General features: G+C 38.6%; 1 protein-coding gene across 7 annotated transcripts in view; it reads right to left on the bottom strand.

The window, feature by feature from the left end:
* Positions 1 to 26,616, bottom strand: part of LOC147180601 (receptor-type tyrosine-protein phosphatase mu) — a 212,088-nt gene that overhangs the window by 27,922 nt on the left and 157,550 nt on the right. For 4 of the 7 annotated variants that reach the window (XM_086072904.1, XM_086072911.1, XM_086072893.1 and 1 more), the window contains 8 exons: positions 24,118 to 24,368; positions 20,036 to 20,116; positions 19,897 to 19,923; positions 16,003 to 16,014; positions 13,275 to 13,465; positions 8,110 to 8,197; positions 6,347 to 6,423; positions 1,267 to 1,303 (listed from right to left, as the gene is read on the bottom strand). In XM_086072904.1, coding sequence (XP_085929030.1) covers positions 1,267 to 1,303; positions 6,347 to 6,423; positions 8,110 to 8,197; positions 13,275 to 13,465; positions 16,003 to 16,014; positions 19,897 to 19,923; positions 20,036 to 20,116; positions 24,118 to 24,368 — 764 coding nt within the window. The remainder of the gene's footprint in view (positions 1 to 1,266; positions 1,304 to 6,346; positions 6,424 to 8,109; positions 8,198 to 13,274; positions 13,466 to 16,002; positions 16,015 to 19,896; positions 19,924 to 20,035; positions 20,117 to 24,117; positions 24,369 to 26,616) is intronic. The other 3 variants (XM_086072929.1, XM_086072946.1, XM_086072921.1) reach the window with 2 other exon arrangements.

Genomic DNA, 26,616 nt, shown 5'->3' with positions numbered 1-26,616 from the left:
AGCACGTTTAGGCAGCAAACTTGTTGGGCCTGAGTAAAAAGTTCCTGCCATGTTCATTTCATCTGAACGCACGATACAAGCTCAGTCCATTTACCATTTTTGCGCTAAAATGTTCCCACATGAAAACTTCACTTACTTGCTGTTTACCTTTTATTTTTTTCACTAGGCCTATTGTCACTTCTAGCAAACTAGTTGGGTATGAAATAAAGGTCGATTCTGCCATTTTCTATTTTTTCCTTTTACTGTAGTTTGTTGACTTTACTTCCTGTTTACTTTATGTTTCAATTCATACAGCAGCCTGTTTAGTCGGGTCTGAATCAAAAGTGGCTTCTGACATGCCCCCCACCCCCCTTTACAGATTGTTCCTGCACCAATCTTCATTTCTCAGATAATTTCAGTTATTTATTTTTAAACCTGCTCTTTTACGCAACACACTGGTCGGGCCCGACTTAAAGATGTCTTCTTCCATGATATTCTTTTTCATTTTGTTCAATATTTTTCAGCACCAAACTTCACCCATGTCCTGTTTAAGTTGTGATTTTAAAAACAGTCCCTTTAGGCAGCAAACTAGTTCAGCCTGGATCAGGAGCATGCCATGTTTAATTTTTTCCCCTTTTAGCACCAAATTTCCCTCACTACTCATTTAATTCATGTTTGGATTTTCAAGACTGCTTGTTTAGGCAGCACACTAGCTGGGACTGAATCAAAAGTTCCCATATCATCCCAGATCATACTTAATTTATGTTCGTGATTTTCTTTATTAACCCATTCACTGCCATTTACAACTATAGAAAGATCCATTTTAACTGGGCTAGGAGTGAATGAGTTTAAAAGAACAACCTATTCAAACAGCTGACAAGTCGGGCCTGAACAAAAAGGGCCCATAGTTATGTGTTATAGTCTTCCTTTCAAGTCAAAATGCTTCTGCACTTCCTGATGATTTTCTGTTTTGATTTCTAAAGCAGCCTGTTTAGGCAGAAAATGAATCGGGCCTGAAGCAGTTACTGTTAATGTTACTTTCTTTCCTTGTAGCTTGAAATGCTCCCCACATCAATCTTTACTCAAATCCCGTGACTTTCTGTTTCCATGTTTAAAACATTTAAGCCGTCAACGAGTCGGGCCTGAATCTTAAGTGCTCTCTGCCAGGTTATTTTCTTCTCTTTTTAACCTGTGGCAACAAACTTCACTCTCATCCCATTTACAGTATGCATCCATTTTTGAAACAGCCCGTCACACTAGTCGGGCCTGAATCAAACATCTTCTTACCTTGAGTGGCGATGTAGTGATTTGGCCTGTGGTAACCCTGCAAAAAAATGAAAGAAAGGAAACATAAGAAAAAGGATTCTCTGTTGGCACATCAAAAATAACGAAAGACGAAAGAAAAATGTGTTTTTTATTTGTGGACATCAACACACCGATCATGAATGTGACGCGCGCACGCACGCACACCTCTGTAGCGAGGCGCCAAAGTGTCGATAATCCCCGCGATACGACTAACAGCATCCGTCTTCACAACGGGCTTCCAGTCTGCGGGATTACGCTAATCCCTTCAAGTTGCGCTTGCCCAATTCCTTGTCTTCTCCCCAGAGACGCCAGACGGGAAACAAAACATCAGGAGGACTTAAAGGCTTCCTTCCCCCATCATCATCATCATCGCCACCTTCCTCCCTCATATTCAATTGAGCTTGGACGCCGACAAACGCGCGCGGACGCAAAACGGATGCCTCTCTCGCTCTCCTCCATTTTTAATGACTCCTTTATCTTGTTTGTGCTTTCATGTGACGTCCTGTCAGGCAGCAATGCCGCAATAGACGCTTGTCAGGTGAGGAAATGGACGCTGAAGAAGAAGAAGGTCAAGAGTGGAATAAATCATGCGTATAAAAGGGAATAAAACATGATCGGTGGTTGTTTGTGTCTTTTTCGTGGCTGTGATCATTTACATGTTGTTTTTAGTATCGCTACGCGTTCTTGCCAGTTATCAGCGCGGCCTGTCTGAAACGTTCAGCAGGCAGCAACGTCCACCCGCAGGCCTTTATTTGTATTTTCTGACTGAATTAGCACATGGCCGCTAATGGGAGCTTCAAAGCCGCGACTGTAACTGTAACATGCATCCCACGTTTGCTACAAATAAACGCTGGAGGGATGAGTCTCAATAAGACGGCCGCAAATAGCAGCAAAAGTTAAAAAACGACTACATCATGTAAATTCCAGTCGAGTTGCACTCGTTAAAATAAGACTGTCTTGAATCTGAAATAAGACTATCAATAATCTCCAAAAATTGTACAGATTAATAGTCAACCATGAATCCCGCTAATTTGAGCATCTTAAAACAAGACTACCATAATTTCCTTACATGATGTAAAGATAAAACTACAGTGAATCTCCAGAGGTTTCACATTCATGAAAATTCTCCCAAAAGTTGCATTGGCTAAAACAAGAGTAGTGTTTATCTCATAAAAATTGGACTGGTTAAAACGGGATTATTGCACACATAAAAAAAAAAAAGCCTACCATAAAGCCCATACACATTACACAGGTTAAAACTACTGTAAATCCCCCAAAAGCTAAAAAGGTCACAATGCAACTACCGTAAATCCCATAAAAGTTGTTCTACTTAAAATAAGACTACTTTAAATTCCATTAAAAAAAATTGTGCATAAATCTTATAAAACTAACGGAATGTTAGGCAGGTAAAAATAAGTCTACTCACATGATGCGAAGGTTAAACTCCTGTAAATCTCCAAGAGTTGCACATGTTAAAACAAGGCTCATTTAATTCCCCCAAAAGTTCACCTGGCTAAAACAAAATTATTTTAACTCCCATTAAACTTGCACAAGTGAAAAGATGACAGCCACGACTCCCGTAAAAGTAGCACTGCTAAAAAAAAAAGAAAGAAGAAAAAAAAGACCCTACCGTAAATCCCATAAAACTTGAAGAAATTAAATCCTATAAAACATGTGCAGATTAAAACAAGACTTCAATAAAGCCCTCAGAGATAAGAATGCCTTAAAGCTTTCATAAAAGTTACACATTTACGAAAACTCATTGTGTTGCTATTTGCACGTGTTTTTCCAGGTCCATACTGTGCTCCGCCTAAAGGAGCACAGATTGGGTCTTGAACCCCCACCCCCTCCCTCGTGGTTTCTTTTTTTTCAATAAACCCGGGGTGCTAATTAGCAATTAATTAATCGATTAATCACAAATTTTATATCTGTTCTAAAGGTACAATAAAAAAGAAAATCTAGGTTTTCATACTCTTAACAAAAGTTCAAAAAAATGAAACTAATAGAAATAGTTCAAAGGAATTTTTGACGTCTATAGCCGTCAATGGCAGTGAATGAGTTCAATCTTATAATCGTTTCACCGCTTAAAACAAGACTACCGTAAATGCCCCAAAAGCTGAAAAGGTTAGAATGCAACTACCATAAACCTAATAAAAGTTGCGCTACCTTAAACAAGACTACCGAAAATCCCGCAAAATCTGAAAAGGTTGAAAACACAATTACCGTAAACACCCTAATAATTACACTTTAATAAAAGAAAAAGATTACTGTAAATTTCCCAAACGTTGCTTAAAATAAGAATGTTGTCTCATGTAGTCTGCAAAATTTTGTATTGTTGCGTTTGCTAATGCTAATGAGTAGCATATTTATTGAAAAACATGTTTCTTTTTCATTTTCAACATAACACAATAATTACCAACGTGCTTGATTTACCGTGAGTGCTTTTGCATTTGCCACTACGCATGCTAAAACACAATCAGGGCGAGAATGCCGTTTCTTAGCCTAATGACTCGACATGTTTGGGGCTACATTGACTCGCTTACTACCGAGCCCTCGTGAAGACCATCATCATTATCATCTGGCGGCTTCCGCGCAATAACAAAAGCAGCGGGGATCGTTGCCCGCACGGGCTTTTTATTGGCACGTTCTGATGAGATAAAGAGTAACAAAAAACAAAAAACCATCGTTAGCCGTCTGTCGGCACTCTCTTGATTATGCACGTGTTGTCGACTTTAAGTGGGCCCCGGCTTTGTATGGTGCAACATAATGGACCATAAAACCAATAGCGGCCAAAGGTAAATAATTGAAGGTGCGCCTTGCATTATGAATTGACGCGGGGAAGGCGTAACAAGAGATTACAAATGAGCGCACGGGGGCAGGTACATCACCAGGCTATTAGCGGCCCGTCTTCCTCATGGCGCCGTTTGCGGGGAATCAGGTCATATAAGCCGGTTAGGCTGCTTCGTAACACGCTTCACGTGTCTTTTTAACAACTTTAAGGCGGCGTAAAAGGCGCGAAGAGACGTTTGAGTCCACGTTAAGTGCTGAAATAGGAGTGTTGCTTAGAATGCAGGGGATGCCAGCGGGATTGTGTGGTTCAAATTGCACGGTGGATGTCAAGTTATAAGGAGAAAAGATACAAAACAAAAAAAAAAGCATAAAAGGAAAAAAAATAAAAATAATAATACATACACAGCCAGTCACAGGTTTAAACACACTTTGCAGTGCTATTGAGTGTCCAAACGTGACTGATAGTGTACATTAAAAATAAGTGAACACAAATAAAATAAAATAAATTTAATATTAAATATTAAAATATTAAAAATACAAATTCAATTTGATAGAAAACAAATAAAAATAATAATAATATAAATAAATAATACTGAATATATAACCACATTTAATCAAACCATTACAAAATATCAAAATTGCATATCAACTTCAGAATAAAATACAAAAAGCAACTAAAAAATAAAATAAAAACCTAGAAATAAAATGTAAAATATAATATTAAAAATACAAATGTTACATATAAAATAATATTGTAAATATAAATCCCCTATAGAACAACTGAAAACAAAAAATATATACATAACTAGAAATAGTGTTCCTTCACTTTTCACTGGTGATACATTCCGGTAAGTAAACTTCCGCGAAGTAGAGGTTGACACTTTTTATATTTTATTTTATTTTGGGGGAGATTTACACCTCTGTTAAGATATTATGAACCCCCACATGGCTCCTAACCTTCTAAACACTTGTTACACGTAATCAACTTTTAGCATACAAATGCTGCTGATGAGGTTTTTCTTTTTAATCTTAAAAATGGCTTACCTTAACCAGAAACTGGGTTACAAATGTCACAAATGAAAATCCGCGATCGAGTGGATCCGCAATAGCTGAAATGCGTAGTAGCGAGGGAACACCGTTTTAATAATTTGCAATTATTACCGAGTTAACACAAATTCCCTGTGACAGCGCTAATCTTTTTAAACGCACGGTTAATGCGCGTGTGCCTTGTTGTCCCTGCTGTGCACACTGTGGCCTTTGAGGGGCAGTGTGGCGCAGACATGCAGTGAACACACCTACAGTACATTGATTAAGACACGACAAAGAAAAGTAATGTATAAATAATAAATGAAACATAATACAATTTAAAAAGAAAAATATTAATATAATAAAAAATATAACAATAAAACAAAGAAGAAATAAAAAAAAGAATATCTCGGCTAACATTGTGCACATAACAGCTGCAGCACTCTGGGAAAGGAAGCTGCTTTTGTGTCAAGGTCATACAAATTTCAGTTTCTTTGGCTTTTTTTACTTTTCACAACAGCAGCAGCAAGAACAAGCCAAAGAGCAGCCTTCTTTCTTGTGTGAGCAAAATTGGAGGATTTGTGAAGGTTTAGCAAAAAAAGGAAAAACTAACCTGTTTGCTTCTCAGTGGAAAGATAATGCTTGACAAAGAGGATTGGTCGCCACAGAAACCGCACACCAATTATGTATGAAATGTGTGATGATAACATTTCCAGTGACAACCCAGGATAACTTGGCTCCCTCCTCGACATACAAAACTTGTTTCAAGATACATCATTACAACATACTTCCTTGACACCGATTCCTATATAAGAGGGATTTAGCGGTATTTTGTGGCATCAGAGAGAATGGAGGCATTCTGTACATTTCATACAATGTCGTACCGCAATGGTTCTAAGTTGGCATCAAAGCCTTGGTATAGAGGTCCTCCCTTCACCTATTTAGTATCAAGCTCTTTTCCTAGCATGTGTTTGCTCTACTTTCTCTCAATACGAGCGCTGTCACCCTCTGATCTTTATTGCTCTTAATTTAAGCACACACTGATACAGCAGCTCGCTACAATGTGTGTGTGCTTGCGTGTGACCAGTCCCACTCCCTCAGGCCCCCTTGCGACGGCGGCACTGGCACCCTCTCGCCCCCCCCCCACAACCCAACCCCCCCCCCCCCCCCCCCTCCCGAGAGGAAGCGCGGTGACCTTTTTGCGTTGGTGGCGCTGGCTGGTGTGTGCGTGCGCGTGTGTACTTACATCAACGTAATTTGCATTAATGTAATCGGAGCTCTGTTCGCCCTCCAGGGCCTGCAGCCTGACACGCGAGTGATCATCTGGAAAAAGAGGCAGAGAGGAAGAAGAAAGCAGCATGGAATTAATGACATTAACCAGGCCACGACATGCTGAGGAGGAGGAGGAGGAGGAGTAGGAGGACTGACTGTCACTCTTTAAGGCTTGTAAGCATAGTTGCCTCTTATTCAGAAGCCGTTTGCTTCTATGCGTACAATGAGCGACGTGGCCAAAACCGACTGAGCTGTCGTGCAGTGTGCAGGGTTCGACAACTATTTTTCATGAGCAGCCATCCATTTTTGCATTTTGCATTTAGCATTTTATATTGCAATTTATCACACTATATGAAATATTATATTTATGTATATAAATGTGGCTTTTAAATGGTGTGTTCTTTAGTATGCTGTATGCTCCTAATGTCCATGTTAGAACCAGTAACTTGTAGTAAATATTACTTGATTTAAAACGTAATTTAGTTACTTCAAGGATTACTTTATTTTAAAAGTAACTTCGATACTATTAAAGTAACTTGGAATCTAATTTAGTTACTTTACACACTACTTGATTTTTAAAGTAATTAAATTAGATTACAAGTTACTTTAATAGTACATTACTTTTAAAATAAAGTATTCTGTGAAGTAACCAAGTTATTTTTTAAAGCACGTAACCTGTAGTTACTTTTTTTAAAGGTAACTGACTGATGGTCTAATTGAGTTACTTTACAGACTATTTTATTAAGATAGCAAGATAGTAAATTAATTGTAATCTGATTTAGTTACTTTTATAATAAAGTAGTCTGTAAAGTAACTAAACTACTACTACTACTAAACTATGACTACTTTATTTTAAAACTAAATTAGATTACAAGTTATATATATATATATATATATGGTTTTCACTGAACATAAATGGATTGCTAATAAATAAATAAAAATAAAAATACGAAATACATTTGAAATAAAATCTAAAATAATGGTAGCTTTTTTTTTCTTGACATACTGGCAAAAGTCAACATTTCAGTGTACAAAAATATAGCGATTAAATTTGGGGGTCTCCTGAACTCACACAATCTGGTGTGACGTTCTCTTTAAGATTAAATGCATCCATGTTTTTTAATGCATCCATGTTTTTTATGTGTGTTATTGAAGCTACATGCCTTTGTAGACAGCACAGAATGTGCAATAAACCTTCATATTTTTGTTTTTAGCTGACGCAAACTTAAATCAGTGACTACTTCTAGCTTGAAAATGCAAATCTATTTGGCCGCTTCCTCCAGTGCTTTCTGGAGTAGTCAATGCGCTGAAAACAATCATGTCACTCCCCCTCAGGGAATGTGAATTGGAACACTTCCACAGTTTCCTTACATGTTCTATAATACATAGTTATTTATTTAGTAACCATTTACTCATTACTTGTAAACGCACACATTTTGAAGTAACACGTTACCTGTATCACTGGTTACAACACCGCTGATTTTGATTCATAAAGTACATTTTTGTAGGAATATCTACTAAATTTAAGAAGCATTGTAGCTGAAAGCAAGAGCGGGAAGATAAATATGTAACCATGGAGCAGAAAGGTCAAAGCTGCTTTGGCTGCGCTGATAATAAAACTCTTTTGTTTCTTATCCTGCATCGCAAAGCCGGTTGCAATAAATCAGCCGGCTGGTGTGTGTGTGTGTGTGTGTGTGGGGGGGATCACGGGCGAGGAAGGAGTTGTGGGGTACACACATGCAATAATGTTCCCGTATCGGTTCTTCATGCGGTTCTCGTCCTTCTTGGCCGAGTCCCATGGCGCAGACTGTCCCTCGAAGAAGCGCTGCAAATGAAGACAACAGCAGGAGTGAAACATGGCGGCATTGGGAAGCCCTTGAATGCAAAAGAGAAACAGGTACAACGCGTAACAGATGTGCGAGACCATCATTGAGTGGAGGCTGAATGCCGTAGCTGTACAATATGGGTAATTTAAAAATTGAGAATTGAAAGTGTAAAATGTTATAGAACTTTTGATGCTTGATGGTCACATGTTTATGTTTTTTTTTAAAGTTAATTATATACTGTATTTATATCTTTATATTAAATAACTGAAATACCAGATGAACATTGATCGATTCATGTAAACCAAATTTTAAAAGTGAATTTTTTTTAAATTTAATTTTGAGATGTATCTATTTAATTTTGACAATTTTGAAATGTAATACATAAATATATATTATATATATTCTTATTAGTATATTAAATATAAATATGTGAGCTTTATTTAATTAAAGAAATATTCCTTTTAAGAATGACATTTAAAAAAATTAATTTCCAACATTTATACAAATAAAACTAAATAATTTAATTAAATTAAAACAGTAGAAAATAATGTACGAATGCGACTAATAAATAATTTTACCCGTTTCCACAAAATGGATGACAGGCAGTCTATTTAACTTGTTAAACTGTAGAATTTATTTTAAGACAAAAATAAGCCACATTTTTTTGTGCAACTCAATTTGAGCTGAGGAATAAACAGACAATATTTGTAAGAATTGATATATTTAATTTGATATAAAATAGATGAACGGAAATTACTCAAATGAGCCACAATCAGGAAAATTGAGCTTAGACAGATTGCTAAATTGCAGCACTTGCTTGCCTATGCCATCTAATGCGGCCAGAGCACAGCTTTACATTTAACTACCATTTTGTGGATTCACTGTGGTAAAGTGGGTGAATTTTTGGAAAATGTAGTCCTCAAACACGGTTTCACATTGCAGCGTGAAATGAGGTGGATATGTCCATACGAAAAAGTCTCAAGGACCAATGTCCGACATTGAACAGGAAGTCGGCCATCTTTGGCCAGAGGAAGGTATTTCTGGTGAATTCAAGACTTTGACGTACTTTGACTGAGATTGACCTGGGAAATTGTTCAAATGGGCCCCAATCAGTCCCCGAACCCAGTTTCACTTAGCAACATGAAATTCGGTGGAGATGTCGATGACAGGATATACGGAAAAGTCTCAAGGACTCATGCTTGAAATTGAACAGGAAGTCAGCCATTTTGTCTACCAGCAGACACTGGGTGAATTATAGGGCTCGTACTTTGCCCAACTGTGACTTGGGAATTAGACAAATAGAATCAACTACATTTCAATTTTTTGTGTGTGCTTTTGGCATCTAATGTGGGCGGAGGAAAGCATGACATTTTTCATGGGAGTATTCCTTTCAAAAGCTTTATACTAGCACATTTGGCACGACACACATTCATCACACATCACATCCATCAAAATGCGTGTGAGGGGGTGACGGTGAGGTGGGTTACTCGGTTTGGTAAATGCCCTTTTGGTTGTGCATGTGCATCCATTTGTCATCGAATGTACATTTTACATGATTAAAAAAACAAAACAGTAGTGGTCTTACCTCGTTAATCTGATCCAAAGTTAAGGTACAAGAAAGAGCATGGGTCAGAGAGAGATATAGTACAACGTTAAGTCAACAGCACCACACGCTCCAATTCACTCATCAGTAAAGAAGAAGAAAAAGGGCATTCACCTGAGGACACGGTGACGTCATGGTGGAGAGGCAACATGCATGCATGGGAGGTAGTGGGGTCGGGGGCGGAGGTTGTGTGTGTGTGTGTACGGGGGGGGGCTTAAGTGACTTTTGACATGTGGCGGCGGCGGCAACATGAAACCAAAACATAGCCGGATTGCGCCTGGCAATGATCCTCGCGGTGCAGGTGGTCACACGTGCTGTTCAATACTCTAAAGGGAATTGATTCAAATACACGATTTGTACTTAACACATTTTTTGTACTTTTGTGATCGTCCTTTTCCATAAATATGATTTAACTGTGATATAGCACAAGAGCAGATGTCCATTTGGTTTTAATTGATTACACAGCAGTCAAAATGCGAGGGATTAAGTTTTGAACACAAAAACAACATAAAATACAGAAAAAATCAAAATAAAATATATATAAATGAATCGCATTTGACAATTTTTTAAAATAATTTTGTTTCAAATAATTTTTAACTTTATTTTGATGTTATATTTTAATTTAAAGGGGAAGTCAACCCCACAAACATTATTGCCAATAATATGTTATATGTGACCTCACTAGTCTAAACATGACATTTTTGATTAATATTTTATTAATATTACATTTGTGGAATATGAGTTAAGCAGCAAAATCCAGCCGTTTTTATCCATCTCAGGGGGCGGCCATTTTGCCACTTGCTGTCAACTGAAGATGACATAACAGTTGCTCAGGTCTCAGGTAACAACCAATCACAGCCCAGCTTCAGAAAACAGGTGAGCTGTGATTGGTCGTTGCCTGAGCCCTGAGCAACTGTGATGTCCTCTTCAGTCGACAGAAAGTAGCAAAATGGCTGGATTGGGCTTCGTAACTCATGTTCCACAAATGTAATATTAATCAGAACATCATGTTTAGACTAGTCAAGAAATGTTTAAGGTTGACTTCCACTTTAACATCCGTTTATGCATAACATGTTTAAACGGCTATTATTCGTTAGCCGGATAGCAATATTTTTTTTAATCTTACTGTCACAATATTAATCAAAAATAGCAATGTCCTCGCTAAATTTTATTTTTTTCCCCCTACATTTTTCATTCATCCAAGTCATGGTAAGCCGCAAAAGTTGAATCAAGGGAACTGGACTATATTTGCTCATTTAATGCATTGTGTTTTGTTTTGTTTTCTGAAAACAGTTAAATATAACTTAGGGAACTATGCTATTATTATTACTTCACAATTTTTTGTTTAATTTTTTTAATTTACACAGTGAAAACAGAATAGTCTATGAACAATGACAAAGAATAATAAGGCTTTTTTTTGGTCTTGTTTTCAATAATTGAATAAATATCCAGTGTCAAGAATTTTGTATTTGTAATTAAAAATATTAGACATTAAAAAGTAATTAAAAAAATTTAATACATGTCTTTTTTTAGGGAAACAATTGCCATCTCCCGTTTGCCTGTGAAGACTACAGCAGAGCACTGCCATTTAATGTGGTAACCAAGATGAAAACCAGAGAGCTGGCTGCGTGAAAATAAATAAATAAATCATTTTCTTAATGAACCACTCGCCGATGTTTTTCAAGTAACAGAACCACAATAAATGCTCATTTTTGCCAAGTAATGGCTACAGTGACAACTTTTAAAAATCTTTGGTTTAGTTTGATGTTGTTTTCGGGAGAGATCGGATGATTAAGTAATGTAAGGCGATAGTTCCAGAGGGGGAAATGGGAAGAAGGCAGCATTTGACACAAAAGTGCACAACCACCACTAACAGCAAAAAAAACACGTAGACAACAAAAGATGGTGTAAACACGCGGAGACAGGAAAAAACATTAACAATTTATCCTAAAAGTGCAACTGGGAAAAAGCAGGCGGAAAACACGAGACAGATGAAGAGAGGCACACACACACAACACTGACAAAGCATCACCACATGTCCAGACCCACACGAGTCTTTTTAAATAGCGATCATTTTACATCGTTTTGGCCCACAATGCATTTAAGATCCTAGGAAAACAAAAATTTTTTTTTTTTATATCTGGTGAATAATTTTTTACAAAATATTTATTTTTGTTATTTTTTTCCCTGTCAAATATTTTTCTTTCACATTTTCATTGGCAATTATCTTTTAACTCATTCACTTCCAGCCATTTTCACTCAAGCAACCCCCTTCGCTCCCGGCTGTTCTACTGGATTTGGACAAATTTTGCAAGGTCCACAGAATATTGTGTACTATTGCTATAAAAACATGGAAGATGGGGGAAAAAAAGTATAAGTATCGGTTTCCGTGTTGCAGCGGTACGCATTAGAATATAGCTAAGCTTAATCATTATTCACAAACCTGTTTAAAACACTGGGAAAAAGAGCTTGTTGCAACATGGCTCTAGTTGATCTCTTATACACTGCTGCCACCTGCTGGCCGTTTTTTGCTGCCTCAAAGCTTTCTGTATGCTCTAGCATAAAAAACATTATATATATGTTTTTGGCAACATGACAATATTTAAAATGGAACGTCTTTATCAGTTTTTGGGAGCAAATGAGTTAATAATAATTAAAGAATTGTCTTGAATTCTTTAGTAGAACTTCTTCGAGTTAATTTTTATTTTTAGAAGGTTATTTTGATTTCTTTTTTAGGATTGTATTACTTTTTTCCAATTTCTTTCTTTAGAATGAGCATTGATTTTTGGGAAGGGGAAGAATGTTATTTCAATAGTTTTTCAAAGTGTTTTTTTCTTTCAAATAAAATTGCCTTCTTTTCCTCCATTTCGGCCTTTTTCACAAGTGACTTTGTTCGTGATTGTGATTAGCCCGTTATTGTTCTGTCAGCTTTTCAGCTAATGACTTTTACGGTAGAATGAAATAAGGCAAACTCACAACATAGCAGAGTTAAGGTCACTTTACCCCGTTGTGTAACTGTACAATACAAATTTTACAGAGTGAGCTTCATTTCGTAATAACTCCCATCATTCGTTAGAATGTCATGATTCTAAGAATCTAACAAACCTTTTGTACACTGAGCATGTATAAAAAAAAAAAAGTCTCTGGATTCAGTGAAGGTCAGAACGCCACGTGCTACTGAGCCATTAATTTATCCACAAGACTTTAAGGATTGTGATTGGATCATTGTTCTTTGTGGCGCCTTTTCCACCAATGAATTTCTTCTTGACTTTAATTGCCTAATTTAATCCATATTGTTTATTTTCCAATATTTCTTATTGGTCCCTTATTGTTTGGGTGCCTTCTCCACATATGACTTTCTTCACAATTCTGATTGGTTCATTGTTGTTTATTCATAAAAAAAAAAGCTTTTTAAAAAATCCCCGTGTACATGTGGACATGCGGGCTGGCTTTTGGGACCCTCGTCCGCCTACCTCGTACTCCTCCTTGAAGCCGTAGCCCTCGGCGCACTTCATCTGCGTGATGTGCTGCAGCAGGTCGGCCACGCGGATGGCCGGGTGCAGCTGGCCGCTCTGGTACGGCACGTCCACCGCCTCGCGCTTCCTCAGCGAGTGCGACTGCACCAGGCTGCTGGTGTCGCTGCCCATGTTTTGGCTCTCGTCTGCTTCGCAAAGCACAGGGACAAGGCCCGGAAGTCAGCGCCAGTGCAGTAAAAAAACAAAAACAAAATGGGCGACTGGGTGACATAATGCTTGAAAGCGGTAAATGCTATGTTGTGACAATTTGGGTTGCCGCAGATGGTCGCTTATCTCATTTACTGCTCAACATTATGTCACCAGCGTCCAGATTGACAAACAACTCTCCAAAACTAGTAATCTGCTTGTAATGGATGGTCACAACAACACAACGCCATTGAGTAAGAGGATGAGTCATGTGGTGGGAAGGTTCGGGTCCATCTGTCTCAGAACAGTGTGTTAACCTAAATCAATTGATTCAGTCCCGATTTTGAGCCTTGTGTCGCTCTAATTTTGCCATCCTCATTCTTTTGCCTCACTTTTTATGCAAGTGCCGTCCCAGTGTTCAGTGTATTTTTTTTTCTCTTTTTTTTTTTTTTTTAGTCCAATCAGCAAGCCAATTGTTTGGGCCATGTGCATGTCAATCACACAGTTGTCATAGCGATTCATACGATGAACCAATTAAAAAGTCAACTTTAAATATTTCTTGATAATAATATATGTGACCTCACTGTCTAAACATGACATTTTGATTATTATTACTTTTGTGGAATTTGAGTTATGCATCAAATTTCAGCCGTTTTTATCCATCTCATGGGGCGGCCATTTTGCCACTTGCTGACTGAAGATGACATCAAAGTTGCTCAGGGCTCAGGCAACGGCCAGTCACAGCTCACCTGTTTTCTGAAGCTGAGCTGTGATTGGCTGTTACCTGAGACCTGAGCACCTGTGATGTCATTTTCACTCGACAGCACGTGGCAACATGGCCGCCTTCTGATATTGCTAAAAACGGCTGGATTTAGACTAGTGGTGCCGCATAAAACATATTATTGCCAGGATTTTTTGGGGGGGTGTTGACTTCCCCTTACAGGCGTGTTTTCGTCAAACCGGAACTCGAAATACTTCCTGCTTCCGTGTCTAAGAATCAAGGGAAATGTAGTCCTACTAGCCTAATGCTGTGGTCGTCGGTCAGACCAATCGCAAGCTGAGCTTTTCTGACAGCATATTTCTACGTGAGGTAAACGGCACAGTCAGCTTCCAACAGTTGCTGGGACAGAGCAAAAAAGATTGGTGCAGTGCATTGATTTATTTACACCTGTTGAACTGCCAAACAAGATAGCATTTAGCATTTGCGAAAGTAATAACAAAACTGATTGACTAGCAATTAAACTTATTATAAATAGTTGGTAAGTCAACCCAATTTTGTTTTACTGACAATAATATGTTCTATGCAGCCCCACTAGTCTAAATATGTTTTTCTTGTTACAATTGCAGTAGTGGAATATGAGTTAAGCAGCCAAATCCAGCAGTTTTTATCAATATCAGAAGGAAGCCATTTTGCCGCTTGCTGTCGAGTGAAAATTACATTACAGGTGCTCAGGTCTCAGGTAACAACCAATCACAGCTCAGCTTCAGAAAACAGGTGTGCTGTGATTGGTCGTTGACTGAGCCCTGAGCAACTGTGATGTCATCTTCAGTCAACAGCAAGTGGCAAAATGGCCGCCCCCTTGCACGGATAAATAGGACTGATTTTGCTGCATAACTCAAATTGCACAGATCAGAATGTCATGTTTAGACTAGTAAAGTCACATATAACATATCATTGTCAAGACATTTTTAAGGTTGACTTTCCCTTTAAGGGTGTGTTCACACTCGGGTTCCATTAAAACTCATGACCATATTTTAGCAAGGGAACTGTGGTATGCGTTGACTTGATCTCAAGAGCAAACAAAGCAAGTTTCAGCAATAAAATAGCCAAAGTGTGAATATTTAACAGTAAAATTCCCCATACGTGTTGGACCTAGCAAAAAGAAAATACTGCACTTAGCACCATGTGAAAATTGTGAAAACCAACCTCACCCTTTTAGCTTAGAATGTTGACAAAATAACAATACAAATGATTCCAATCAAATTGACGCGCCTAACATTCGTACGATTTTCTACTAAATTGTTAAGAATGTTAAAATGTTTCCTTCAATTAATAAATAAGGCAACTAATGCAGTTTTGTGTTCATTTTTAAACCACAAAGAACCAGTCAGTGGCAGACGTGAGGCACAGATGTAGTTGGTGGGGAGGTGTGGGAGAGCGTGCACCCAGAAACATGGAGGAAGGGGATGTGGCAGAGTGGTTGTGAGGCGGAGGGTTTTTAGTGAAAAAGCATCACACAAACACAACGCCGAGTCCACCCTAGCTGACCTGATCTTTCGATAAAAAAAAACAAAAAAATAAAAAGAGCCCGGGAGGGAGGCGGAGATGGAGATGAGGATGACGCTGCCGTAAGGCGCTCGGATCATGCTATGCTAATGTTGCTAATGGCGGCATGGGATGGAGCGGGTTTTGGGTGGGGAGGGGGGTGAAATGCTAACATTGGTCATGCAAGTGATGTCACAAAATGTTGGAAGCGGTCGCACGCTGTCCGACGAACCGACCCCGGCCCAACCCAGGGGCCCACATGGGAGAACTTACCATTAATGGGCACTTTTTAGATAGCAGATACATAAGAGGTGACGGATGTGGAAAAGAGAGAGAGGAGGAAGGAGAGAGAGAGAAAGAAAGTGGGGATAAGCAACAATACAGCATGAGAAACTGGTACAGTGTTTGAGTGCTACGCTATACGCGGACCAGCGTCGGCCCAGTCAGGGTGGAAGAGGATAGGGGAGGGGGGGCTGATTGATGTATGGTGGGGCAATTTGCATGACAAAAGTAAAAAGAATCAAAGAAGGAAGTCATGGATTTGAAGGAGGGAGACAAAAATGGCACAATTTGGATTGTTAGCATTGTGAAATGGCGTCGCCAATTTAGTAGAAATTCATACAAAAATGGATAACATTTTGGGAGTTGATAAAAATACACAAAACTAATAAAACCGCTTACCCCTACCCACTGCGATTTTTAATTTTTTTATTTTGCAGAAAAATACATTTATCATTTTTTATTAGTTAGCTTTTCGGTTATATTTGGGGAGATAATGGCTGAATTTTGGATTGTTAGGATTGTGAATGGTGACGTCATGACAATTTAGTAGAAATTCATACAAACATTCTTGGCAAATTTGAAGTATAACTGTTAAATAAGAAAAAATATTCCCACAATGGAAGCCAACCCAGAAATGTATTTTAAAAAACATTCTATGAAACCCCACTAGTGTAAACACGGTATTCTGAAATTGTGTTTGTGGAATACGAGTTAATCAACAAAATCCACACGTTTTTATCCATCTCAGGGGGCGGCCATTAGCCAGTTGCTGACGACTGAAGATGACATCACAGTTTCTCAGGGCTCAGGAAACGACCAATTACAGCTCACCTGTTTTCTGAAGCAAAGCCATTATTGTTGAGTATTTTGTCACATAATTTGGTAGGCTTTTGGATAAAGTGGGATTTATGTACTATGTTTCTTTGGTAGTAGAATATGTACAATATATTTTAGCATGGCAAATCGGCCATATTTGGACTGTTAGTTACTGAGAATGCTGGTGCAGCAAAGATGTCGAATAGTATTCATTCAAACATGAATTAAATTTTTGGTATTAACGAAAAAATCCCCTTTCAAAATATAAAATATTTTCTTTGTTTTTTTAGGTCCCTTTTTTTTTTTTTACTTGCTTTATCAGCCATTTTTGGTATTGTGAGAATCTAGTAGGAATTCATACAAAAAAATTAAAATTGAATGACAATAATTAACCCCTTTCAAATTATAACAATATTTGTTTTAACATTTTAGCTTAGCATTTCAAATTTAGAAGGAATTCATGCAAAAATGAATAAATGAATATTTTTATTTGGGGGGGGGTTGCTTAGCATTTCGGTCATATTGGTTTTGGTTTCACAAATGACGATCTTAGATGGGATGTCATGTGACAACAATGTTACTTTTTACATACTTTTTACATTATGTCACAAAATTTTGTACAATTTGCACAATAATTATGGCGTTTGTCGGAGTAGAAATGGAAAATACTTTTTAGCTTAGGATATATTTGTGGAGTTAATGGTGGGATGTGAATTGTTGGATTTATGCATGACGGCATCCCAATAAGTTAGTAGCAATTTTTAGGAAAATTATAGTCTTTTTGGGTTAAACGAAAATGAATATCCCTTTGTTTTTGTACTTGCATGACAGCTAAAATGATTTCTCTAAAATGTCAGTAGAGTTAATAAAACATTACCAATGTCAAGAGTTTGAGAAAGACATAATTTCTAATTCTTGACGACCTAAAGTTTCCTTTATTATTTCGACGACTGTCAGTGGTACAACCGCCCCCTTCCCGCTTCATTAAAAACTAACGACGGCATATGGCGGTGATGAAAGACGGCCCTTTAAGTTACGCGTGCTGCTAAACTCCGCTTCTAGTTCTTCTGGAGAACTCAAAGCGTGGCGCGACGCCCCCAATTTGTCGTCGTGTGATGCGTTACGGGGGCCGCGTCTTTTTATCATTCCATTTCATCGGGAAGTGAGGAGCATAACACAAACAAGTAGGCCGCCGGCGGCGCGGGGACGACAACATTAAAAAGAATAATAGAAGAGGCTCGTTGAGTTGCGGGGAACGAGGGGAGGGAGCTAAATGAAGAAGAGGGAGGGGAAGACATGGATGTTTTTGTTGAAGGGGAAGGTGGTAAGACTTGTTTCCGCCTCCCGAGCTGCATTTATTTTCATCTAAAAATGCTCAAATGTAGCCCCCCACCCACCTCCAACCCCGCCTCACACACCCGATCCACACGTCTGTCCATGCATATGACGGGTCAAACACGTATGTGACATCACACGCGGATGGGATGGAGCAAAGCCAGCGCCCCCCACCACCACCGGAGAGACCCTCGTTTGAGCGGGAATGTAGGCATGAGGATGAAGAGGGGAAGGGGGAGGGGCGAGCAGGCAGGCAAGGATCAAAATCAAAGAAATGAAAAAGAAAAAAAAAGCCAAACCAAGCTGAAAGGATGGAGGGAGGGGCTTGGGCGAAGAGGAGAATCTGTGCTCGTCAGTCCTCAAACGTGTCAATGAGTCATTGCAGGCGTGACAACAAACGAGACTCGCTGCCAACAGGCTAACTGTTTATGTCAAGAAGTTGCGCAACATCTCGCCCTTATTCTGCAAGTGTATTGATCACTTCTGTCACGCATGTATCTACATCAGTAGTTCTTACCCTATTAATTCACATGTAAACCACAGGTATGGTGTTCCACAGGGTTCAATTCCAGGGCCTGTGGGGTTTTCATTGCATCTGCTGCCCCTCGGTTCTATCTTAAGAAAACAGCGATGGTTGTTTTAAAGTGCTAGATTTGAGTTGAGTAATGGGAGCCAGCGTCCTAATAGCCCATCTGCTGCCGTCCCCAGACTACGGCCAACAGTCATCATACGTCTGCGTGAGGCTGAGAGTTTGAAAATGAGATGATCGCTATGAGTCCTCATTTACTTCCATTGACGGATATAGACGTCAAAGATACATTTGAATTGGGCTGGTAGTGAATGAGTGAGTCTATATATGTCTTTGGGTCATTGACGTGTAAGTTTGTCTAATGTAAATTTTAGGAATTATCATGAAAATAAATAACCAATTTGGTACTTTTTGAATTTTGAAATACATTTAAAGACAGGAGTTTGTATCATCCACAAGACACTCAAGTGTACCCATGGAAACAGCTATCAGGTTTGTACTGTCACACAACTATGTTAAAAAGTTCCCCTTTTAGCTACTGGTATAAATTGGTCATATTTGGACATCATGTGATATGACCTGAAAAAAATAATGAATATGAATTTTGTCCAACAACTATATATTTTCGTTATAATTTTACTAGTGTGGCTAGCTAGCTCATTTTGTTTAGATGGCTAAAATATTATGTGGTGCAACCAACCATTATCTGGTGCGACCATTGTCGAAAGCTTTCCACGATAGATGTATGTCCTAAATTATAGATGTCCAGAATTGTAGATAACATTATATAATAATAAAGAATACATATTTTATGTGCTATTATGATTAATTAACTGTGCTGGATCAGGTCAAATTTGTCAATGACCCCGTAACGTTAAACTGGTCCGTGACTACAAAAAGATTGGGGACCACTGTGCTGTGTGTGTCATCAATTAATGAACTTTGACCTGGCTGAGTCAACTACAAAAAATATTTAGCTGCTGAACCCCTACTCTGCACTTAATCAGACTTTTTATTGCACTCTCACTGTGTGCTTTGTTTCCAAAATGATTGTTACATGGTCAAAAAAGAAGCTTGGCCAAAGTGAACGATATTCTTGAAGAACAATGGCGAGATGTTGTCTGGCTTCCTTGATGTGACACCTGATAAATGTAACGGGTCCTCAATAAGACGTCATCTATAGCATGAGAGAAAGGAATTCTCACCTAAGATGGCCGTCGGCACAAAGGGGTCTGAGGGCACAAGGTGGAGGAGGAAACAGAGTTGCAGTGAATTTAAATACATACGAAATAGAGAGAATTTAGCTTAGCATCTTTAGCGAGAAATTCAGTGGGGGTAGATTACCTGGATAGAAGGCGCTGGTCGGGATGGAGGTGCTGAGTGTGTTGGCTTTGGGCAGAGTGAAAGAGGAAGGCGATGAACCGACTGCAAAAAGACGGCAGAATTTAGTTGGAAATTGTACGAAAGAAAATAGCAATAACATTTCAAGTGCAAAAGTTGAGCTGCATCTACGCTTTGGACAGCATTATTCTGTTCACTGTCATAGAAACAGAAGTTCAGAACATTCAGAGGCTATTTTTATTTCATCCAAAATCTTGGAAAAACCTTTTGTGTAACAGCTGTTGCATTGTTCTGCTCCTCCTGTGGATCTTATTCGGGCTATTTGTGAAGGTTAGTTAATTAACGAAACCTAATGAAATAAATAAATAAATGTATTCACGAAATAAATAAAAAATAAAATGGTGTCGGGCCGAAACCTACGTCGCAATTTCTTCAACCCCCCCCCCCCCCACATTATTAGTATATATATATATATATATATATATATATATATATATATATATATATTTATTTGTATTATTATTTTTTTTTTCAAATTGTTGACCAATCTAATGTGTTGGAAAGGATTACGATTATTTGATGAACAAACGTGTCATTTTTGGGGTCTTCTGAAAAGTGACGATTTTGGAGGTAACAGGATTCTGCTAGATGCCAGCAATTAATTAAAAAAAAAAACCTAAACAATTAAAACTAACTATAATTTAATTTTTTTTGTTTGTTTTCATCTTTGTCGAATTAATTTCACACATGAACTTTCAGTTTAATTTTAAAGGCATTTATTTCAGTATTACCGTTCAGCCGGAACTACCACATATACATATAAATATAAAACTAAAACTAATACGAAACCCAATAAAAGATTTAACTAAAATAAATAATTTTCGAAAAAATAACAAAACTGGCTCTAAATACTACTTAAAACTAACTTAACTAATTTAAAAAACAAATGTCAAATGATCTATAAAAGTTCCAAACTTACTCTGTGTCACTTTTTCAGAATGTTTTTTCTACATTTTGTGTCTAGCATGCTTGATCATATACTGCCCCTTTTTCAGACTTTGTATAACACTCATCATCACTGTGCTGTTTTGCCACTGTATGCCTTTTTCAGGCTTCTGCATGGTCCTTGGCATGCTCTGTGCACCTTTGTCTCAGTATCACATCCCGCTTCTTATTCTGTTTTTTGTTTAGCTCAACACTGCCAGACTTGTTCATTCTATGTGCCTCTTTTCCAGGCTCGTCTTGTACTACACGGTCACGTTTCTAATTGTAGCATGGGCTCTCACTTTGCAATACTTTGTGCCCCTTTTTCAGGCTTTTGTTTAGCAAAACCTTTGTGCGTGTCATGTAGCGCACATCTGTCACCTTTTGCCACACTGTCATGTTGTGCAGGCATTTTTGCACGCATGTTACTTGAAAGCGTCCAAGAAACTCGTTAGCCTCCGCTGTCAAGGTTTATTTACTCATTTGAAGACGTGAGCTCAGAGGCCACAGTAACCATCAAATGAACATAAGGATTCAAAATGGGCAATATGGCGGAGATTAAGCACAAAATAAAGTGGTTGGCGGATAAGGCTGAATTCTCGAGTCAATACGCTCAATGTCGAGACGCGCCAACGCCGTTATTACGAGTCAAATGTCTAATCTATCACGTCTTAATCCCAAACGGCACTGTCACTTAAGGTCACCGGCAGCTGCGCCGATCATAAATCAGCCTTTTAAATCTTAAAAGCTAGCAGACAACAGATCTGGAGTCCACGTCGACAGACAGTTAATCAAGGTCAGCGCATCATTGGGGCTCCTGCCCGGCAGGGGTGTGTGTCAGGCTGTTTGTGTGCGCACGTATGTTTAATCTGACGCTCAGGAGGCGGGATTACGGCGAGTCGAGGCCCCGGGTGCAGATTTAGCCCAGCTGCCCATCAAGGGAGGATTAAATGGACACTGCGAGGGGCCGAAATGAAGAGGTCATCACACCACAGCGCATTGTGCTGTGTGTTGGGATGGGAGTCGGCCCAACCTTGGTGGAAATGTGTGCTGTAAGTGCCATTAACATTGAAGAAGAGCATTTTCAACCAAAAAAGACACACTGTTGGTTTCCTCCAAAAGTATTGGAACTGCAAGGTCAATGTTGTCTACTGAAGACTTTTGGGTTTCACATCAAAAGATGAATAAAAGATTGGTCGCTACATCTAGATGTGCTATACAACTCAAGAAAGAGCCCGTGAGCAAAAGTATTGAAACAGAGATGATTAAATGAACGTAAAATGCACTCCATGTATGACATAACCATTACTTGCAATAACTGCGGCAAGCCTGTGACCCAATGACTTCACCAGACTTTTCCAAGCCTTTTCTGGGGCTTCTCCCTTAAGTCTTCAGGAGGAGAAAATGCATGTTCTATCGGGTTATGGTCCGGTGATTGACTTGACCAGTCTACGACCTTCCACCCCCCCGCCACCCCACCCCCTTAAAAAATAGTGCTTTGTTGTATTGGCAGTGTGTTTTGGTACATTGTATTTGTTGCATGATTAAGCTTCTCCCGATTAGTTTGGATACATTTTTCTGTAAATTGCCCGACAATATAGTTTCTGCTGATACCATCATGAGTTATGCAGTACAGGCCAAAAGTTTGGACACACATTCTCATTCAATACTATGCTTTATTTTCATGACTATGTTCATTGTAGATTCTCAATGAAGGCATCAAAACTATGACGACAACTATGACAACTATCAAACACATTTGGAGTTATGTACTTAAAAAAAAGGTGAAAATAATAAAATGAATACATAAATAAATAGCCATCCTTTTCTCTGATTACTTTTTTTCTTGGCTGAGCTTCAAAAAGGTAGTCACCGGAAAGGGTTTTCCAACAGTTTTAAAGAGTTGAAAGAATGCCAAGAGTTTGCAAAAAAGTAATCAGAGCAAAGGATGGCTATTTAAAAAAATCTATAATATAAAACATGTTTTCAGTTATTTCATCTTTTATTTGTTCAGTACATAACTCCACATTTGTTCATACATAGTTTAGATGCCCTCAGTGAGAATTTACAAAGTAACCAGCCATGAGAATAAAGTTGAATAAGAAAGTGTGCCCAAACTTTTGGCATGTACTGTATATCATCAATAAAGACTAGTGAGTCTGTTCCAGAAGCAGCCATGCAAACCCAAGCCCTGATATTAGCTGCTGATGGGAAAAAAATATCCCTAAACATGTCGAAAATTTGACCAAAAAAAGGAAAAGCAGAAAATTACCATATAATGTTCACAAAATTGCCCCAAAAAGTAAGATTTTTTTTTTTTAAAGGCACAAAAGAAAATGTTAAAACAAATAACCATAACATGTCCCAAAACAAAAAAAAGAAAGGCAGAAAATGACCATGAAATGTCTTTGGAATTGCCCAAATAGTCAGAAATTGTGTTTTAAAAAGTCAGAAAAGAAAACTATGAAAACAAAAAGAAAAGAAGACATCATGAAAAATATCATATTGTGCACACAAAATTGCCCAAAAAGTCATAATTTATTTAAAAAAGGCAGAAAAGAAAACTTGAAAAACTACAAAATGCCCCAAAACAAAAGAAGAAATCCCCAAAGTTACCATCAAATGTCCATAAAATTGCCAAAAATGTCAGAAAATTTATAGCAAAAAGGCAGAAACAAATGCAAAAAAATATCCATAAGATGTCAAAAAACAAAACAAAAACAAATGGAAGGCCAAAGGTAGAAGAAAATGAATCTCAAAGTATTGGATGCTGCATATTTTATGTTATGTCGCAGCTTTAATTCGATCTTGGGCTCACACGCCGTTTCGTTCATCATAATGTTCAAAGCTTTGCGGCTCCAGACCGATTTCTTGTTATTTATTTGGCCTAAAATGTCTCTTTTGACAGTAAAGGTTGCTGACCCCTGGCCCAGACCGACTCTCGTCTCGCTCTAACTCTGTGCGTCTTTTTCACCCTTTTGTGCAGCACACTGCTGTCAGATTGATTCTTTGCTCTAGTAGCGTCACACAAAAGCCTAAAAAAGAAGCACGGGGGTTGACAAATGAACAATAACAGGATAGACTTTTTCCATCCGTCTTACCTCGACCGTTGAGGGTGAGCGCGCACTCGCTGCGTGCGTTGAGGGTGAGCGCGCACTCGCTGCGCGCGTTGAGGGTGGTGAGCGCGCACTCGCTGCGTGTGTTGAGCGTGTGGCTGTGCGTGTCCATGAAGGAGAGTGCCTCGTCGCAGTTGGTGCCCTGCTCCGTGTAGCTCTTGTCCATGGAGTTGACCATCACCGTCATCTCCTGGCGGGTGCTGTTCAGCGTCTCTTTGCGCTTCTTGGCCAGTTTCCTTCAGAGGAAGAGGGGAGAAAAAAAGAAAAGAAAAAAAAAGAGTTCAATTACGTAATAAGCTTTCACAACTGAGCACATTTGGTCAGTGCAAGCACTTCAAATTTGGGATGAATCAGGCAAAATCTCAAGTTTACAGTATTGTTGGAGGATTGCTGGAAATGGCCCAAATGACCTTAAAATGTCCACTTTAAACCAAAATGGCAGTAAATGACTGCTCAGAAAGTCATTTTTCATGAGATGGCGGGTCACATAATGAGCTCTGGTTTGTGGTCACATTAACTTTTATTAGGTGGCGGATGACTTTTCCAGCTTTAGAATAAAACAAAAATGTGTGAAAAGGTGGAAGGGGGCGGGACTTCCTGACCCAAATCCATCAGAGGCCCTTGTGATTGAAAGTACACCATCTTGGACATCGCGGCACGTTTTGTGTTGACCCACTTTGAGCCCACAAAAGCAATTTGCTCGCTATTACAACTGACAAGCACTCATTCCACAAAATGAGCAAGTCAATATTTAGTCAACATTTTTAAAAATGTTTTGAGTTCTTTTTCTTTTTAAGGTGTTGTAAACCTGGGTAGGCGCGGTATTCATCTACCTTATTATTCATATTGTTACAGTCACTATTGTTTGCATATTATTATACAGTGCCATAAAAAAATAGTTCATCAAGTTCATCTATTAATTGTTGTAATATATGTTCAACATTAAAAGAAAAAGTAATTTAAAAAGATGTATGCTAATATTTTCTCTTTTACTGCAAATGAATAGCTGCGGTCTCCTTGACTACTAATAATTGGTATTGAAACTGCCTTGAAAAAACCATAACGGTCTATTACTATTTGAAAAAAAAAAAAATAGGTGAAGTGAGACGGAAATCATGTGAAAAATATGGCATAGGAAAACCAAGGTTCCACTACAATTATATTATAGTCATTATATTAACTAAAGCTGCAAGCAGCAATGAAAGGTGATCAAAATTCTAAAGTATGACGACTGTAAATTTATAATAATAAAAAAAAAATGCACCAAAAATTGTACATTCAAATACTCATAGCCCTAGGTCAAACATGATGGGATAGGGCTCCGGTAAAACTCTGTAGGGGTCACTATAAAGCCATTTTTCGTATTCATATACTACTTCAAAATATCAAACTTTTTGTGTGTGCAAAGTTTGGTAAGTTTTTGTTCATGTTTCAGGCCCTCAAAAATGCAACTCATTATAGAGAATATATATATACATAATAAAATATATACGGAATAATAATATAATAATTTCTCCAGAAACACGATAGGGATCTTGCTGCAGGTCCTAATTATAATTTTGTTAATTTTAATTGTGTGCAAAAAATGTTATGTATTCATATTTTAGTGTCTATGATCAGAACACCCCCCAAAAAGCAAACATCAAAGCAAAATGTGGCTTAATAAACTGTGCCTGCACTACATTTTGTATGTGTCGTCCTGTCGTTGACGCGTGGATAAAAGCTAAAAAAAAAGATTAATAGTTGGAACAAAACCCACAGAGAGCCAGCAGAGTGGAGGGATTCCTTCTTTAATCAATGTGATTTCTTTTGTTGTATTTCTTCTTTTTAATTAGAAATGCTGATTGTTTTCCTCTTTGATTTCAAGGCCTCATGATCTCGTCTTTTAACTTTTTTTTCTTTTTTTATCACACCACTCGCGCGTGTGAAACCTTAAACCCCGGAAATATATATTCAAACTTAAAAATATGGAATTTCTTTCCCCTTGTTTGATGGAATAAAGGGCGATTTCCCAATGGAGAGTCTCTCTGAAGCAGAGCCTGACCTCAACGACGGAGGAAGAAGAGAATAGAAGAGCGTCCCCGGCGCGGCGATTAATAAAACATGGAGTCAATGCGCCGTTATTCCACGAAAAGGAGCCGGAATGCCGTCGGAATGATCGCTTCGCCTTGATGACCCCTCCGCTGCGCTCTCCCGCTGTTTTGTTGCCGCAAATATGCTCTGTTTGTTCAATTTCCTGGCATATGGCGGCGTAGGGGAGACCCCCCGCCGCCCGCTTGCTCTGAGGGCCTCGGCGTGACGCTAATGGCGCAGCCGTTTTCCTCGGTGAGCAGAAATTGACAAATGTGCGACATTTCCACGCCACCGGACGCGTTTTTAATCTGCAATTAAGAGAGCAAACAAAAAGACGAGGTCGTCTCTAAGTGCAACATAGGGGGGGGCGAAGGGGAGGACCGGTTTCAAATGTAGCCCGCCATGACAAAA

Source organism: Leptonotus elevatus, chromosome 1 (assembly GCF_054856555.1).
Source record: "Leptonotus elevatus isolate MCC_2025b chromosome 1, RoL_Lele_1.0, whole genome shotgun sequence".
Classification (NCBI taxonomy): domain Eukaryota; kingdom Metazoa; phylum Chordata; class Actinopteri; order Syngnathiformes; family Syngnathidae; genus Leptonotus; species Leptonotus elevatus.
Note: the sequence above shows the minus strand (reverse complement) of the source record. Positions and strands in the feature narration are given on the sequence as shown.